This window comes from Orycteropus afer, unplaced genomic scaffold (genome assembly GCF_000298275.1).
Source record: "Orycteropus afer afer isolate SDZICR_OR568_19922 unplaced genomic scaffold, OryAfe1.0 scaffold00189, whole genome shotgun sequence".
Classification (NCBI taxonomy): Eukaryota; Metazoa; Chordata; class Mammalia; order Tubulidentata; family Orycteropodidae; genus Orycteropus; species Orycteropus afer.
The window spans coordinates 4,102,899-4,123,509 of NW_006921776.1; the positions used below are offsets into that span (position 1 = coordinate 4,102,899).

The 20,611-nt window shown below is 35.0% G+C and overlaps 1 protein-coding gene across 1 annotated transcript in view; it reads right to left on the reverse strand.

The window, feature by feature from the left end:
- Positions 1-8,754, reverse strand: part of ADGRL2 (adhesion G protein-coupled receptor L2) — a 193,202-nt gene extending 184,448 nt beyond the window's left edge. Inside the window, exon 1 of the mRNA XM_042781872.1 lies at positions 8,682-8,754. Within this exon, the coding sequence (XP_042637806.1) occupies positions 8,682-8,754 (73 nt within the window). The remainder of the gene's footprint in view (positions 1-8,681) is intronic.
- Positions 8,755-20,611: the final 11,857 nt, after the last annotated feature.

A 20,611-nucleotide genomic window follows, 5' to 3' on the forward strand; every position in this document is an offset into this window, starting at 1 on the left:
TGGGAGGAACGGTTGGTGAAAGGGCTGGAGGGAGGCAACATGTTTGGCCTTTCAGTAATAGGCCTTGGGTTACTGCTGGTAATCCTGTCTTCCTCTTGTGAGATTAGAGGAGGTCAGAACATGTGGCCTCCTTGCCGTTTTTGCACATACACTGTCCAAAAGTAGTTAAAAAAAAATTTAAAAACACTCTTTTTTGGAACCTAAAGTTACACCTAAGGAAGGTAATATGGTTTATTTCCCTTTAATTGAAAAAAGTATCTTAATATTGAAAATACTGGGATTTATTACTCAAACAGAAGAAATGATAAATATGCTATACTCCGTAACTCATAATAACCAACCAATGTTTTTATTCTCTTCTATAAGGCTATGTCTGTGTTTTACTGACTACACAAAAGCATTTGACAGTGTGGATTGCAACAAATTATGAATACCATTGTGAGGAATGAGAATTCTGGAACATTAAATTATGCCTAGGCAGAACCTATACACAGACCAAAATGTAGTCATTCAAACAGAACAAGAGGATACTACATGGTTTAAAATCAGGAAAGGTGTGCATCGGGGTTGCAGCCTTTCACCATATTATTAAATCTGTATGCTGAACAAATAATCCAAGAAGCTGGACCATATGTACATCTGGAAGAAGATTAACAATCTATAACATGCAGACGACAGGACCTTGCCCACTGAAGAGGACTTGAAGCACTTGATAATAAAGATCAGACTACAGCCTTCAGTATGGATTACCTCAACATAAAACAAAAATTTTCACAACTAGACCAATAAGCAGTATCATGATAAACGGGGAAAAGATTAAAGTAGTCAAAGATTTCATTTTACTTATATCCACAATCAACACCCAAGGAAGCAGCAGTACAAGAAATCAAACAATACTGCATCAGGCAAATCTGCTGCAAAAGACCTATTCAAAATGTTCAAAGGCAAAGATGTCAGTCTGAGCACTAAGGTGCACCTGACCTATGGTATTTTAATTACTTCATATGTAAAAAAAAAAGCTGGACAATGAATAAAGCAAAGCCTGAAGAACAATCAGCACATTTCAATTATGGTGGTGAAGAATACTGAATATACCATGGACTACAAGAAGAATGAACAAATCTGTTTTGGAAGAAGTAACAGCCAAAATGCTCCTTAGAAACGAGAATGATTCATCTTATGTACTGGGGACATCTTATCAGGAGAGATCAGTCCCTGGAGAAAGTCATCATGCTTGATATAGCAGAGGGTCAGCAAAAAAGACAAAACTCTCAATGAGTGGGATTGACCCAGAGGCTGCAACAATGGGCTCAAACACAGCAATGATTATGAGGATGCTGCAGGATCAGGTGTGTGTTTTGTTCTATTGTACAAAAGGTCCCTGTGAGTTGGAGCAGTCTTGACAGCACCTAACAACAACATAAGGCTAAATTTAGGTTTAGGAGAAAAGAAGGTCTGATTCTAGTTTTTCTGGTACTTCTGGAGACTGCTCAGAAGAATAAAGAACATTTTAGAAAGCTATTGTTAGTCACTCCCAGTATGTAACTGGTTACAAGCATTCTCTGAGTTATGAACACCATCCATTCCTTACTAATTAAAAATTTGTAGATGAATTAACAGGTGCATATGGTTCTTTTTAGCATTACTATAGCGCAATAAAAGGCTCAAAGCCTTTTTGATTATTTAAAAGTTATACATACAGCCGAATGAAGGTGACAGTGATGAAGAATTTGTTGCAAGCAGGGGTTGCTTCAATCATTTACGTAATTTTAAAGCTTGGCTTCAAAGACGCGGTGCCTCACTCAAAGACGGCAGCCAACCACACAGCTCTGAATATGTGTGGCTCTCCACAGTTCTGCCACTAACTCATTCTCACATATCAGGCTTCTGAAAGGGCTCACTGCACCTCTTCCAAGTCTTCATTTTTGCTACAGGAGGGGGACCCCGCAAAAGCCAGCTGGGTTCTTGCCTTCTGGTAAGAAAGAACTGCTCACAGAGACAGAGGTGGTTTATAGAGAGCAAGCCTTTAATGAAGTACTGCACAAGGCTGTACAGTGGGTCAGCCACTAGGCATTAGCATGCTAGCCAGATTGCCAATGTTTCCCAGTTGTCTTACAGCAATTATAGGGGACAGAATGAGGAAGCTATAAAATTAGCAAGTCACATGGGTGGGTTTCCTACCTTTTAACGTTCTGGTCCAGCAGACTGATACAAGCATCTACTTATCTATAGATCAAAATGAGCTCCCTCACAGAGTCTCCTGTGTTGACACCCTAAGACCTGCAACAAAATGGTCTAATAATTACATACTTTTCTAATCACAATTTTTCTGTTTTTCAGTGGATTCGACTCATAGTGACCCCTCCTTGGGTTCCTGAGGCAGTATCTCTACAGAAGTAGAGACTGAACCACCAACCTTCTGGTTAGCAGTCAAATACCTCAGGGTATACGCCACTAGAGCTCCTATCAGTAGGGTAATTTAAATAGTTTACAAAAGAATATGAACTGCAACTTCCATTCCTTACATTTGTACCTATCTCACAATCAACAGGGGTAAGATAATCTACAAAAGAATGTGCCTTGGCAGCTTCCATACATCAGCCCTACCTTAATTCCAGGGCTTTGATCCATAATTTTTCCCATTCCAGTTACTATGATGAATCACCCAAATTGTAAAAATTCTACTCCTATGTCGCTTCATCAAAATGAGAGAAACACTTCGAAGCCCAGAAGTAAAAGGCAAATGGCTGTCAGTATGTCAAACATCTGTCATCGGGGGTATGTCTGTACAAATTTCTGAGAAACAGTGAATCGTATCATAATCCGCCCCACCCCCCAAAAAAAACACCAAAAAAGTTACATTATATCCATACTTTTGCACCCTACCCCTCACCTCAACCACCCACACACAAACAATATTTCAGGGATCACCCAGGAATTTGTCAGAAATACAAATAATTGTGCCCCCCCATGACTTAATGATTCAGAACTCTGTTTTAAGAAGCCATTCCAGGTGATTCTCTGCTACACCTAAAGATTGCAAACCACTACTATACTTTATTTCACATCCATTCTCTTCTCTCTCCACAGATCTTTTCTCCACCACTGTTCTTTCACCATTGCCTTTACCTAGTTTATTCAGCTTGAGAAGGAGTTCTGGTGGCATAATGCCTAAGGCATCTGACTGCTAACTAGAAGGTTAGCGGTTCAAACTCACCAGCCACTCCATGGAAGAAAGACTGGGCAATCTACTTCCACAAATGTTTAAGATTTACTGCCTTGGAAACCCAAAGAGGGTCACTATGAGTCAGAATCTACTCATGGTAATGAGTTTGGTTTTGGTCTTTTGAGACTGAGATGCACCAGCAGCAGCATCACTTCCAGCTGGAGGCCCTTTCTGTCATACACCCCCCCACACACACACTCAGATACTCTTTCTTCAGATGCCTCAGGAATATGATCACCATGGCACCTATCACCCTGTGTTAAACCTGTTTATGGCTGACTGTGTCAATACACTATTATGAACTTCTTCAAAGATTTATGTCATTTTGTGATAGATATAGATTAAGTGCTAACTACACAAGAAGCCCTGGTAGTGCAGTGGTTAAGAGCTCAGCTATTCAATGAGAGGTCATCAGCTCAAAGCAAACAGCTACTCAACAAAGGAAAGACATGACAGTTTGTTTCCATATAGATTATAGCCTTTGCGATGCTGTGGAGCAGTTGTAGTGTCCTAGAGGGTCGCTTTGAGTCAGAATCAACTCAATAGCAACAGGTTTTTATATGCTAGGCATTGTTCTAGGCACTTGGATATATAAATGAACAAAAGGAAAACATGGCTCTGCCACTATGTAGTTTACATATTACGTATATGTGTGTTCATAAATAAATAAAGCTATTTTAGTGTGTGAGAGAGAGAGAGAAAGAAACAATGAAAAAAAAAAAAAAAACATGAACAGCTATATGGTCCTTAATTATTTTAAAACTTCTTAAAAGTAACTTTGGAGAACAAAGCTACTATCCCTTCCAGCAAATCAGAGACCATTCTGAAGGAAGTATTTATATGCTAAAAAAAGGTTCATCTAATTCACATTTACCCCCTAGATCTGTGCCTACCACCCACCTAGTAAAAAGAATCTAGTCATACATCACATTTTTTAGTAAGATAGCACAAACTCAAAATGCAATTGTAAATCATGTTTGGAGAATTTAAAAGTACATTAAAAACTAGCAAGACAGTATTTCTACAACCACGTTCTTAAAATTTTCTTGATTTGTATATAATAAATATTTAAAGCAGAAATCATATATTAATTCCTATTCTATATCTGTCATAATATTTTTCTTTGAAATAAGGATAAGCAATAATGTAATTTGAGTTAATTAACTAAATTTTTGACTAATGAAATCTAATTACATATTCAATGCATAAAGAAATCAAGTTAAAATCCCTATTACTGACTTTGCTGAAGAATTGCTATTATTTGTAACTTGTCACTCGACCAAGCCTTCATACGTCTGATTTATGCTTGCCAGAGCTCCATTATATAAGGATAATTTAATTCTCTAGGACACAAAAATTCAATTTACTTTCCTACTTACTGATACATGATTCCACAGTGGGTTACTATGCTTATAAAAACAGGCTGAAGAATCAAAGCACACCAGTTTCTCAACAAAACTGATTTTTGAAGGGGTTGAGGTTAGTTCTCCAGGAATAACATAAAGTCTAAGGAAAGTACAAAATATTTTGAAAGTTTGGTCTTTAAAATCCATTGTTTAAACCAAAAGAGACTAGAGGGACCCCCAGGACTAATGCCCCTAAGATACCCTTTGAATTTGGAACTGAAGCCACACCTGGTGATCATTTTTCATCCAAGTAATAGATTGGCTTATAAATCAACAGCACCCATGAGTACTGTGCTACCTTAACCAATCAACTATATGAGACCAAACTGTCAACACTTACCCTAAGGCAAAGATAAGGGGTAAGGAGGGGCAGAGAAGTTAGATTAATGGAAACAGAACAGAATGCAAATAATGAGAATGCTGACACACTGAAAAATGTAACCAACAGCACCATACAACATGTATAAAAATTGTCAGATTGGAACCTAACTGCTATGTAAACTTTCACCTAAAAACACAATAAAATGTATTTTTTAAAAATCTATTGTTTACAAGGAAATTCTAAAAAATTTTCAAAAATACACAGGTAAGAAAAAAAAAATTTAAATGCATAAAACACTGTTCTTATTTTGCAAAATTTTGATTGTTACAGGTAATGCAAGCTAATTATAACAATTAAATATTTATATAACTAGCATTTACCATGGTAAAACTTAAAAAATCTTTAGCAATTTGTTCTTCAATGTTGTTGTTGTTGTTAGGTGCCGTCAAGTCGGACCCAACTCATAGCGACCCATTCTTGGGTTTCCAAGGCAGTATTACTACAGAAGTAGATTGCCCACTCTTCCTTCCGAGGAGTGGCTGGTGGGTTTGAACCACCAGGCTTCTGGTTAGCAGTCAAGTGCCTTAGCCACTATGCTACCAGAGCTTATGCACTCAAAAATATGACATATTCATTATGGTTGTATATCTAACAAGTCTTTCTTGCAAATTTGGAAATTTTCCTATCATATTTGGATATAAAACAAATCTCAAAAAATTACATTAAGTCTTTAAAATCATATACCAAAGAAAGTGTCTATTTGGATTCATATATTTTCTGATCTTAGCCAGTGAAAAACATAGGGGAACCAAAATTCATGATGAAAAGGAAATATAAAAGAACTATCACTATTATAAATGGAAGTAAAGAAAGCTTAGAAAAGAAATGCATAGGCTACGGCTGAATACAATACACAGGTTTGCTTTTCAAAATAAAAATCTGAATTAGTTGTGACTACTTAACAATCCAAGGTTTTTTTACTGAAAAAGCAAAACCTGGCAAATTACAATAATTACTGGAATATCAACCACTCTTCTACCTGCCACAGACCTCCACTAGCTTGCTGCACTCAAGTTACTTTAGCTAATTGGCCTCAATAGATATTTGAGGTTTTGACCCCTGCAGAGGACCATGAGCTCCTCAAATCAGGAGCTTTGACTTGTATATTTTTGCATTCTAAACACCTGGTTCACCTTAGTCATTCAATAAATGAAGGAGGGAGAAAACCCTGATTTTATCAATAAGGATACAGGACCTAGTGGAAGCTGGAAGGGACACGGGTAAGAGAGAGGGAGAAAAAGGAAGAGGTGAGAGAGAGGGAGAGGGAGGGACGGACAAAGAAAGAAAGAAAGAAAAGAGCTTATCTTAATAAGTTTTAAAAAAGGTAAACATGTAAGTGTGCAGGAGAAACGTAATGGCTGAATGGTTAAATTTGTATCTTCTTTCCTGTGCCCTCATCCTTAACTTTTGATTGGTTTCCTCTATAGGTGTTCACAATACATTATCTGCTTTCTGGCAACAGAGGAATCACGACATGTAAAACTTTCCTAAGCATGCCCATGTGATGCTGGATCAATGTTCTAACAGTATGCACGAACTGTGTATACTCTTGCAGCTAGCAGTGTGCATTCTTCCCAGTTTCTTTTTACCTGCAGGAGGGAATTGCTTCAAAAGCAACACCCCCTGGCCTGATGTGCCCAAAATGAAATTTAACAGCAGATATGAATCCTGACCTGATAGGTGACATTAGAAATAAAACTGCAGTATCCCATGAAAAATTCTCTGTTTGCTAACCCCCCACGGAGTTAAGTTACCATGCCAGCAAAGTGTGCTCTATCTTGATTAGAAAAATTTTCATTATGTGGACTAATGAGCCATTGGTCCACACCCGGAATCTTTTTTTAAATGTATAAAAACATTCAAATATAACAGTAGAAATTTAGTCAGACCTCCACTGTCCCCCTCAAAAAAAAAAAAAGCAGATGCAAAATTACAGACTGTACACAAGATAGACTACAGATAAGATTTTCATAGCAACCCAAGCCATAAATTCTTATTATTAAACTCACTTCCTGTTCGTTTTTATCTTTATAGTGCTATTTATTCAGACATACTACTTTTTAATGTTGTACTTAACATATCTTCTAATCTGATACAAAGAGCAAAATCCTCTGAAAATGAAATATTAACCTATATGTAATTTTTCCACTGTGACTTAAATCCAAGTGAACATTATTTACTTTCTGAATAAAGAAATTATTTTTAAAATATTTCTAAATTTATTATTTATTAATTTAAGTAACTGCATTGTTTCAACATATTGAATGTAGGAGACTGATAGAGCAAGGATAAAATAATAAAACCTAACTGTGGAACAAGCAATTCAGATAAAGATTTTTCCTATAAAATTAACATTTTAAAGCTAGCTATTCCAAAGATACTATTATCTATTCGCTAACTATATGCCTTTTTCTCCACCAATAAGAGAACTCTGGTGGCACTAAGGTTAAAGCACTGTGCTGCCAACCAAAAGACCTTGGCAGTTCAAATATACCAGCCACTGTGAGGGAGAAAGATGAAGCAGTCTGCTTTGGTAAAGATGTATAGCCTTGGAAACCCTATGGGACAGTTCTGTAGGGTCACTATGAGTCTGAATCAACTTGATGGCAGTGGGTCAGGTTTTTGGTTTTCTCCACCTATTATTTTATAAATATGGCTAAATGGGATCTTTTAAAAATACACATGAAACCATTTCGAAAATTTTAAACCATGTTCAAATACACTTCATTGGGACTTTAAAAAAATCTATTATACTTTATATGAATATTTCAGAGTTTTTATATTCTTCACAGATATTATAAAATTAATGTATTTTCATGCTATTAAATACAATAACCACAACTATCAACTGGCTATAAATGTACACATCTTAGCTCCATATTAACTTTTAAGCTTCTCTATAAAAAGCACCTGGATGGGTATGTGTTTGTTTTACCTGGACTTGGAATTAATATTTAAAACTAAAGAAATAATGGTTACCAAGAAATCAAAGGAATAACTATAAATGATGATTCCAATTATTTCATTAAGCCTCAAAAGAAGTACTCTTTTAAAAAAAAAAAAAAATCACTCTGGCTTTAAAAAGTATCCTCACTGCTATTTCAAGCTTTAAAAAATCTTTAAAGCAACACTAAGAAAATCCCCACAACTCTTTCTAAATCTGCAGGGAAACAGTTATTCATATTTGAAAAAATTTAAATTATAAGGAATACACTTATTTTTAAAAATAAAGATAATATTAGAAAAGGACACATTTCAATTAACTTTTCCAGAAGACATGAAAAAATTTTATTTAGCAGTTTTAGATCTATGGCCACAGATGATTACAGACACACCAAATTTGAAGTGAACAAGCTGCCACAAAATACTTTCAATTGTAATGGTAAAAATTTAATCAATAAATGTAAAATATATACCAAAATATTAATTCCATTATTTAGAATAATTATACTTTACAAATATTTTTAAAATATAAATTTTAGATTTCTAGGACTTCCTATACTACACAGTAGCATAATGAAAATAATTCTACCAGTAAAGAAGAAAAATTCCACAATCAGCAAATCTTTTTGGCACATATATTTAAAGTAATGAAACATTATTCATTCTAGCCATTTCCATATAGTTAAAGTTCTGGACTTAAAACAACATTTAAACTGCATCTTACCTTCTGTATTAGGTAAGAAGTTGATTATAATGATAAACCACAGACTTCGCATTCTGCAACCAGAAGACACCATTATTGATCCCTTTAAATATTTTCTTTGTATTCCTTAATGAATCTAGTTATAAATGCCCAGCTTCATTGAACCCAGCAGTCTGCATCATTGATCCTCATATCTGAAAAACAAACAAATCCATCATTTACTCTATAATCCCATTCCATCACAAAAAATGCAAACATAGTAACAACTCTTTCCCACCTGCCCACCCACCCTTTCTCTCCCAAGTATAAAAAATAATGGTATGTATTTTCATTTTATATCCAACATGGAAGCTGCTTTATTACAATGAATATCTGAGCCATACACTTCTAAAAATAGTGAAGGTCAAAAAAATAATAAATTATAGACAACCACGACATATCTCTTTATTGAAAAGTTAATATATTAATTCCTGAAGATGAATTTTTCTTAGACAACCATATGGAAAGCCTAAGAAGTGGTTCTAGATTAATATATATCTTTGCATGCCACATATTACTCTTTTTATCAAAGTACTAGATACAGTAATACTTCTGAACAAAATTTCATGAGTACATATTTTTTGTTTGTTTTTTTCTAGTGATGGTAAAGACTAACAGCATCTTCTATTTTATCCAGTTATGAGACAGATTAAAAGTGTAATGAAACAGTGTATTTTTCTTTCTATACAAGGGTAATACTAACATATGAGTGTATTTAATTTATATAATAAAAGCATTCTTAAACACTACATTCCTAAACATCATATATCACATTAATTCTCTCCTTGCTATTTATTAATTAAGGAAGAACAGTTTAATAGTGTAATTATCTCTGTAACTCATTTAAGAAATAAGCTTTAGATTTTCATATATTGGGTTTTTCTTATAGTACAATATAATCTAGTAAGATCAAACCTGTATTTTTATTCCATTGGACCCAAATGAAAACTCCCAAGTTCATAACTATATCTCAAAGGATGCATCAAAAATTTAAAAAGATGGGTCATCCTAATTGGCTAACCCTTAGAAGTCAGTTCTATACACGGGAAAGGGTACAAAAACTTCCATATCCGACTTCAAAATTAAAGTGTTTCTTAATTGCTGGGTTTGTCTGAGACCACATCAGTTATGGAGCTCTATCCAAGTGTTTTACTTCATTCTAAGTACTGACCAATCACAGAGTAAACAGAAACCTTATAAGCACAAAATACAATCAGTCTCCAAACATCTAGCTTGCTGTTCTACCCTCTGAGAGTACAAAAATTGCAAAATTTTCCTTTAAAGTGACAATTTACAGATTCCATCTGTAACTTTCCATTATTTTCTTCTAAGTATTACCAAGTTTCTTTAAACCACCCTTAATCTGATGCAGGGAGCTCTGGTGGCGTAGTACCTAAGGCATTTGACTGCCAACCAGAAGGCTAGTGGTTCAAACCCACCAGGCACTCCTTGGAAGGAAGATTGGGCCATCTACTTCTGTAGAGAGATACCGCCTCGAATATCCAAAGAGGGGTCGCTAGGAGTCTGAAATGACTTGACAGCAGTGAGTTAACCTGATGCAAATAAAGAGTTTCATAAAGTGGTGAGGTGAACCCCTCCCCCACTCTGAGGTTGTTTTTGTAACTCAAATAAAGTGAACTCTTACCTAATTTAGATGCTGTCACTAAAGCATTAAGGGAAATCCAGAAAACAAAAATTTCCGGGATAACTTAGTTATCTATTTCACAATTTCCAAACTATGTTGCATTTACTACATGTTGCTCCATGTAGCATGTGATTCTATGACTAGCTCACTACATTCTATTTTCATTTCATTATAATGTAACTTCGAGGAGCTCTGGTAGCATAGTGCCTAAGGCACTTGACTGCTCACCAGAAGGCTGGTGGTTCAAACCCACCAGCCACTCCTCGGAAGGAAGGTTGGGCAATCCTACTTCCGTAGTGATACTGCCTCGGAAACCCAAGAAGGGGTCGCTATGAGTTGGGGCCGACTCGACGGCAAACAACAACAACAGCATAATGTAACTTCAATGGAAAGGCAAATTCTCAATGGTTTGAAATACTAACCACATTGTAAAATCACTGTCTTGCTTTACCAACAAATACACAAAAAAGAACATTAAAAAAATTGTTATAAAGATCCATAAAAATCAGACAAAACTAGCAAATAATTCTATACAATGAGTTTAGTTTATTTTATGCCTATCACTTCAGAGGTAAAACTGCTTCCCTTCATACCCTTGGAAGACCCGAACAGTCAAATATTTTTGCCATCTCTGACAGCCATAAAGTCCTTCAGGTATCATGATGGGGGAGTAGAAGTCATAGTTGATATTACTCAGTTCTGAGACCTCCTTAGATGCTTCTCATTCAAAGAAACAGCACAAACAAAAGAAAGAGTAAGCTTAGTCTTCTGAATGGCAAACAATACTGAGAAGAACAGTATGTCAAAAAGTAATCTGATACCCTGATTGACCTGGAGAAACAGAACTCAAATTCTTAAGTCCACATTTACTGCAACAGTTCAAGACCACAGGACTTTCTTAGATTGTCACCTTGAGGTACTCTTTAAACCTTGAAAGTAACCCAAAGTCATATTTTACTGAAATAACAGATTGGCACACAAAATAAATGGTATTATCCAGGAGTATGGTGCGCCGTCATAAAATTGTCCATATGAGACCAAATGTGAATGATTACACTAAAGCAAAGATGAGAAAATAAGAAGACAGGGAAACCAGAGCACTGCACAGATCAACCAGAACACAATTAAAGATAAGGGTGACATATTGTGAAAAACGTAACTAATGTCAATGAACAGTTTGTAAGGTAATCATCAAAGCAGAAACAAGTTTGCTCTGTAAACTTTCACAGAAAATACCATAATTTTTTTCTTTTTTAATTATTCTTGTGGAGGCCCGTGGAGCACATCTCTGGAAAACAGGGCTGGTTCTCTACTCATTTTTCAATCAGAGCTCCCAGACCATTCCAGAAGACAAAATCAAAGTAAACCTTCGGTTCACAGCTGCTGTGGCATATTGTTGTTACTCGCCATAGAGTTGGCCCTCAACTCATGGCGATCCCATGCACATTGATCAATTACAGATCAGGCTACTGTGATCCCATGGATTTTCCATGACTGATCTTTGGAAGGAGATCACCAGGCTTCTTCCTTAGTCTATCTTAGTCTAGAAGCTCCACTGAAACCTGTTCAGCATCACAGCAACACGCAAGCCTCCACGGACAGGCAATAACTGTGCATAAAGTGCACTGGCCTGGAATGAAACCTGGATCTCCAACACACCAAGTGAGATTTCTACTAATAAATAACCAATGCAGAGAACCTTAAAACTACAAGCTATTCTATACAAACCCTAAGGAAAAGTCTTACCATTTCAAGGCTAATCAGTAAATAATTCCTTATACCTTAACAGACTGTTCAATGATCTGACAAAGCAAATAGAATAATTTCAATGTGTAGATGAGGTACATTACTGCTACAAGTAAAATAAAGTCAGCCATTGGATTGGTCCTGATCCAAGCAAAGAATTTTAACTGTTCAAGTTTTAGCTGTAATGGGCACTTTCATATTAATGATCTAAGGCCATGGCTGCTTGCTCACAGGCACAAGTGTACTTTCTACTTTCTTAAAGCAATCCACAATCAGTCTGTCGTCGATCATCTACTATTTGAAAGGATCCTTGTTTGTGGGAAGAAAGGGAAGGAAGAAATCAGGCACTGATGACTGCCTTGTAGAAAACAGCTGCCAACATAGGAAACCCTCTGTTAGTGAAGGCAAAAGGAGGAGGAAACCACACAACCAGAACCTTGTTTGTGGTCTCTGGCCAGAACAGAATGCTGAACAAATTTCAACCATACTAAAAATCCCGTGTATTCTTAACTTAAGGACTGAGAACTTAAAACACAACTTAAAAATAGCACTCTAGTCAATGATAAGATTTAGTGGACAAACACAAACAAGTTCAGAAATTTGTAAAATCACAGCTTCATTTATGCAAGTAAAGCTTAAAAAGAGTATCAAATTTATCTTTCTCACTTCTACAAACTATATCCAATCACTTTAACATCAAATAAAGTCATTTTTAAACTTTAAATTTTGGAAACTAAGTCAGACGATTTTACTCTTTTGATCCAAATTCAAAACCCAAGCCAAACCGACTGCCATAGAGTCGACTACGACTTACAGCAACACTGTAGGACAGGGTAGAACTTCTGTAGGGGCAGGGTTCCCAAGGCTGTAATCTTTACAGAAGCCGACTGTCACATCTTTTTCCTGCAGAGCGGCTGGTGAATTTGAACTGCCAACCTTTCAGTTGGCATCCGAGCATTTTAACTACTGCGCCACCAGAACTCCTTAAATTTAAAAAGAACCCTTCATTAAACAAATGTTAATGAAAACTGCAATAGTTAGCAAATCACATCTGGCTAATAGCATGAATACCAACATATATAATCAAATATGGCCTGACTAATTCCAAAAAACATTGCTCCTAAATAAAACTGGAACCAAAGGACACTTTTAAGCTTAGATACAGCTAACAGACTCATCCACCAAAATCTATAATTACCTGCGAAATGAAACCCAAGAAGAGCATCTCACAACATAAAACTCAAACTAGGAATGGAAACAAAAAGAGAGCTATCAAATTTCCTTTCAATGAACTGAAAATTTTACTTTCCATTTATCAGATTAAAAACACGTTTCTCTTTAGATTTAAAAATTAAAAACAAAGAAACAAACAAAACCTTTAAGAACTTCAGAGAGCTCAGCCTAGAGTAGGGAAGGAATGTGCAGTGGGCAGATGAATAGTGGCAATGGTAACTAGTTAATTTCTTAGTAAAACCAAAACAAAATACTTCTACTTAAACTACAAAAGACTATGATTTTTAAAAATTTAAGTTACTTGTAATGTGTAACCTCATCCTATCTCCATTTGTTTCTAAAGCTTCAAATAAAAAGATAATTTCACCTTATCTTTTTTCTATAAACCATAAACCACTGTCTACCAAACCTGTTGTGCGTTTTTTTAGATATAAGTATCCTGTTACACTGTCCTATGAAAAGTCAATTAATGCATCATACTACTAAACCTTCCCAAGCTGAATAGTGACTTCTAGGAATATGCCTCAGCAGTGTTTATATCCCAGCAGCCATCAATGTTTTATATACTACTTACAATGTACAGTCAGCTGCAGTCTTTCAGACAGTAACCTGCTTATATTTATTAGTTGCATTAAATATCCCATGCCTTAAACTGTCAGCAAAATTATTTAGAAAGAAAACATCACTAACTAATTTTAATAGTCACGTAATTTATGTTACATTATCAGGTAATCATATTTAAGTTTACCTGAGTCAATGCCTATTTTGCAAAACTACAAAGAAAGAATTAAAGCCTGATTACTGATAAACATCACTGAAAGAAGTAGGATATGACATCTTTCAAATTAACAGAAGGAAAGGTAAGACAAACCAAATTTTTCTACTATTGGTGAACTTAGGTTGAATTCTGCTAACAGCACAGCCAGGGTTAAGATTCATATCTTAACTTCACCTTTGATTTCTACTCTTGGGCACTGTACTACTGGGCATACTAGATATTCGACCATAAACTATATTCATGAGGAAAACTGAAAAAAAAAAAAAAAAAAAGCACCATCTCATCATAAGACCTACCAAACAAACACCTTCTTGCTATTAGGAACTAATGCTACGTAAAGTGAAACAGTGTTTTAGGTAAGTCTAGAATTCCACGCAATAAATGTGTTGACTCTAAATACAAACTAAACCTGGCTGTACAAAAGCAGGATTTCTGATCGTATTTGCAGAAATAAATTATAATCATTATGAGACAGTCTGCTAACAAAAGAAAAGTGGTTTTTCTGTGTTTTATCAAATCACACTCTATTTCCACACAAAGGTGCAGAAAACAGTTTCAATTTAGCTAAACCTTGTATATTCACTTTCCTGAAGTATTTCAGGTGTTATCCTCAAAGCTTGGAACTCCCCTTTTTGCTAACACAGGCAAAAACACTGTCGACTCCCTTCGAAGTTTTCATTCACTAACTAGACTACGTAAACTTTTGCTGTGGAAAATCATAAAGGCTTTCTTTGCTCCAGGCATCTGACCTTCTTTTGCCAAGACTGAGTTTATTTTCATTCCTTTCCCAAGGATAGGGTTGAGTGTAGGAACGCAGATAGAGATTCTAAAACTAGTGGCCAGCCACTAGTCACTATCCTGTATCCATTTCATTTCAGTGGACACTCATAGCAAATTTGAATACTTTATTTTGCTAAAGTCCCCTTAAAATTATTTATCTTACCCTTTTACAGAAAATTTTTATTGTACAGAAATAAATTCTCCTATGAGGGGGCGTAGAGTAGAAGCAGAAAAGAGTTCAGGAATGTTCCAAGTCAATTATATCTGCAATCCCCACTGTATAGACAGGAGTCATGCTAAATAAGCATGCAAAAGGGGCTTGTAACTATGGACACTAGAGGCACAGTGAAGTGCTATCTGCCATTCTCTTCATTAAAATCCTGAGTTGAAATAATAAAAACAAATAGCTATCATTTCTAAATCAATGTACGTGACATTTTATGACTGAATATAAACTTGCAAATGAAATTTCAAAAGAATAAAAATGGAGCTATGTGTCTAGCCAAAATATTATCTCACGTACCATGAAAGGATGATAGCTTCTCCAATTTTCCTAACAAAAAAATTATAAATCTATTTGCTTAAAATAGTTTGCATTTTTTATTTAAAAAAAAAAAAACTTTTAAAACACCTACAACACAGATGTGACTTTTTCCTCTTTTTTGGGGAAAGAAAAAACCCTTTTTAAAGGTCAGCCCAACATAACTTTATAAGACATTAAAAAAAAAAAACTTCACAGTTGCTTGCAACTCATAGCAACCCCCACTGGGTTTCCAAGGCAGTAAATCTTTATGGAAGTAGACTGCCTCATCTTCCTTCTGTGGAAAGGCTAGTGGGTTTGAACTGCCAACCTTCTGGTTAGCAGTCAAATGCCTTAGGCACTGTGCCACCAAAGCTCCTTACAAGACACTGTTTCCTCTCAACTTCCTAACAGTTTAGAATTCTCATGAAATTTTTTAAAAGCAGAATATAAATTATGTCTTCTATGACAAGCAATATTCTTTTCCTTTTAAAAGCAACTATTTCCTGAGTGCCTAAACCAAAAAAACCAAATCCTTTTACTGTCAAGTTGATTCCAACTTATAGCAACCCTGTAAGACAGAGAACTGCCCCAACTGGGTTTCCAAGACTGTAATCTTTACAGAAACAGACTGCCACATCTTTCTCTCACAGAGCAGCTGATGGATTCGGACCACAGATCTTTTCGTTAGCAGCTGAGTGCTTTATCACTGCACCACCAGGGCTCCTCCTGAGTGCCTGCGATGTGCTTAATACTATACCAACACATATCCTTACAAAAAAAGCAAGGTCAATATAAAGGTGGAAATTTGAGGCTCAGAGAGGTAAAAAAGTAACTTGACTGACACGATTTGGCTAGTAAATGGCAAAGTTTGGATTTCAATCAAGGCTAACTACAAAGCCATTCTTTCTACTAGCCATCAAGTTCTTCCTTCAACAAATATTTATTGAGCATCTTTCATGTGCTGTGTACTGAGGAACAAAAGAGACAAAAATTCTCAGCCTCAGGGACATTAAATTTCACCTCAGAAACAACAATTCTTTATTAAAAGCTGTAACTGTCTGGTACAGAGTTAGGTCCCCAAGCTAGATCAACTAAACATTTTACTTATATTTTTCAGGTAATTATTGCAACCACCTTGAGAAATAAACATTATTATCCCCACTTTACTTCAAAAGGAGAATACTCAAATCTTCTCAAGAACAGTAAAAGTAACAAGCCTGGGATCTAAGCCCATGTTTTAAAACCACTATTGCCACTAATTAAGTTGCTCAGACAAACTTATTCACTTCTTATGTTTTATTATCTTTTCCTCTAGAATAAAAAAATAGAAATAGAATAAAGTCATTTCGGGATTATGAAAGTGATGAAAGACCAAAAGAATAATGAGCTGATTTTTAAAATGTTTACATGAGCAAAACTAACATCCCTTAGGTAATAACAGTGAAATGTTAACTTAATTTTTAGAATTTCCAGTTGAGCTGTCTTAATTTCACTCATTTATATTTCTACTTAAAATGCTTATATGTTACAAATTAACAAATTATCCTGGACTAATAAATTTTATCAGCCAAACTACCTGAGAAGTTGCTTATAACAAGTCAGAAAAATAAATATATAAATATTTCTTCCAGTATAATTAGCACTGCATCTTAATAGTCAGGGAAGAAATGTTTTTAATGTTAACATCTATGAGATTATGTACTAATTATTGTTCAAGCAGACATAAAACAAAAAAATCCATTGTAGCTCATAAAATGCAATCTTATGTTTGGCTCACTGCACTGGATCTTTTGTTCATAAATCATTGTTAGTAGCCATTCCCTGAATCAATATTCAAATTCCCTCTTGGTCTATATATACAACCACTAAATGAAATAATAATGATCCAGGATCTGTCATATATCAGATCATCAATATTACCATCAGGAGTTTCTTAAAGGTAATGAGGTAATCTGAGTAAAATATGTCAGATGATCTTAAAAATAAACATGAAAAATTCAACTATGGAAAATATACAATAAGAATATGAAGAAAAGGTTGTGAAGTATAGCATAATGCTTTGTAATCAATAAATGATACAATTCATTTGGAAACTATGCCAATATATATAGCAGCATCTAAACTTATACTTGGTACTTTAAATAATATTAGCACTATACACTGTCTTTGTGTAAACTGCAGTCAATGATTATCTAGTGGGTACCTCCGAGATATTTTTTACATTAACTACTAAAATATGAAAAAAACAGAAACACTTATTTGTACCTTATATATTAATAGCTTCTGTGTTACAAAACATGTTATGATACGGTTATAAACAGATAAAGACATGGTTGCCACATTCAAGATGTTAAATAACTTTATAAGGAGAACTGTATACAAGTAAACAACTAAAATGCAACATTTGGACTAACTAAAGATTCCCAAAATCTTCAGAGTAATAAATGTATTTTACGCTAAAATAATAAGAGGAATCTGAACAACTTCTGCACCTGTGTTTTCCTTAAAATATGAACCTAGATCAACTAATATCACCTAGATGAAAAGAGCCCAAGACTGAAACCAGTAGCACAGAGGACAGAATCCTGGCTCATAAACCAAGATGACAGTATGGACAACTCACACACATCTAGGCCTCAAATTTAGCAACTATATATGATTCCATTAATTTCCCAATTATATTAATTAGACGTTTAAGATCCTGATTGCATCTTAAGCAATTTTAAAGAACATTGTTAAAGGCTATGCCAGTTAACTTAGGGCTTGTCTCTTCTATCAAAATATGCATGAGCAATTATTCTAATCTTAAGATTTTCAAATTACATCTAAAAATGTGGCTATTTCAGGATAAAAAAATATATATTTTTGAAACTTTCTCACCAATTACTACATTGGCAGCCATAATGTAACAGTAACCTGATAGTTAGCTCACACCTGAAAACATTAATAAAACAAACTGCTATCGAGTCGATTCCAACTCATAGCAATCCCCTTTGGGTTTCCGAGGAGGTAAATCTTTATGGAAGTAGATTGCCCAGTCTTCCTTGCAGAATGGTTGGTGGGTTTGAACCTCCAGCCTTCCAATTAGCAGTCAAATGCCTTAGGCGCTACGCCACCAGAACATTACACACATGATCAAAAAGCAAAGTGCCATCAGGGACTTCAGAAAAGAGCAAGTTCCTGGATCTAATCCAGAGTTAGATCTGCATTTATTTATCTATAACCTACAAGTTAAACTCTTAACTACTAGTGTTTCCATGAGTTGTAGAGAAGAGGAATTTATCAATTCTTTCTGCATAACCAACTTAGCAATATTAAGGATAAAGTTATATAGTCTGAGTGAAGAGGACTCTTGTTTCTAGTCAATGTCAGGCTGAGATTCTGAGACACTGGTGTGACTGACTCCTCTGAAGAGCATCAGGAGACTTAGGAAGGCAAAAAGAAATGCTCATGAACTCAACTATTATTAATGACTAATGAACTCAGTCATTCTAAATGGCTGTTAAATATGAAAAAAAACAAAAACAAATCTTTAGTTCATTAAAAAAATTAAAACATCAAGTTCTATATGTTAGTGCTTCTTAACCATTCAATTATGGAGTATGGAAGGTATATGTGGTTTTTAGAAAAAGGTTTTTCAACTTCAAACTATAATTTTCTAACATCTATTAAATTTAATATGACATTAAAGTCAGTCATAACCCAGTGCTGTTTAATAGAAAGAAACAGATTATAAAAAGCTGAGAAAAACTGACTAAATGCTTGAATTACCTGCCTAGACTCCCTCATTTGGTAAGAGACTAATAATGTAATTTTGTACCATCTTACCAATAAATACTTTCAATTCAGAAAACTTTCAGAAAAAAATGTATTATTAATTGCTGCCACTCCAAATGTAAGGGAAAGCAAAAAACTAGTCTTAATAACTACCAAGGAACTAACTAGTAATTCTTCAAACTCAAGCTTAGCAACATCAGTAACATCCTGAAAAGACGAAAAATATATTTTGTTGACATACTACAAATATTAGGTCAGAAAACTTTTTTCTCTAAAGGGCCAGATAGCAAATATTTTAGGGACTGTGGTCTACTATATAATCTTTTGTCAGAACTACACAATTCTGCGATTGCAGTGCCAATATAGCCAGAGACAATGCAGAAGAAATGAATGACCCTGGCTGTGTGCCCTTAAAATTTTACTTACAAAATTAGTCGGCCAGCAGTAATCTGCCAGCCTCTGCTATAGATAGGCAAGCATAAAACCAAGAGAACTGGTCATTCAGTAATAAGCTGACTAGTAACTATCAATACCAAAATAACCAAATCAACTTTAGTCTATTATTTTAAGAAATTCATGTAAGTGCTAATGTAAACATAAATGAATCATGCTAGAATATGAATTTCAAAAGAAAGTAACATTATTTTTACTAACCAAAACCAATCTCTGTTCGGGTGTGTATACAGCAAAGCCATAGATAGGTACAGCTTACAGTATTAGGAGGGAAACTCCAGTAAAGAAAACAGAAGACATTACCATAGTACTGTATCTTACTACTTTGTTTTGCAGGAGAAAATGAAAAACCAATCAAAACAGTAAGTAACAGGAGACTGAAAAGTAATGAGGTTTGGACAAGACCCCTGAGATAGGGTACCATTAGTATAATGGTTTCAGAACGCTGTTGGTGAAAGTGGCTTCAAACTCCTGAAATTTCTGTCACCACTGCTATTCACCCTGAAAGCAGTGGATTTAAAGACTGGATTTAACTCAGTTCCACATTTTATTCAACAGGAAACTGGTAAAATCTAATCTGCTGACTTTCTGCTATAATGCTAGAAATTCAACAAGGCCAAAATACCAATCGTACTCCAAGTAAATATGAAGTACACAACTTTTTTAGAAGAAAAGTTATTTCTAAAGTTTTCTAATTTCCTATATGCAGATTTCTCCCAATAATATTTTGATTGTCACTATTATAATAGTTTTTATTTTTTACAAAATAAATGTTCCTCAAAACTCAATAGCCATAACATAACACAGTATTCAAAGAATAACATTTCTAAGCTACAAATAATAGATACTACATTAAAGGTTTTTTTTAAAAAAGAAGGTGGCGGAGGCGGGGCAAGATGGCGGACTAGGCAGAAGGATTGCACAGACCCTCTTCAACAAAGAAAAGGGAAACCAATTAACACAGACACAGAAGATAA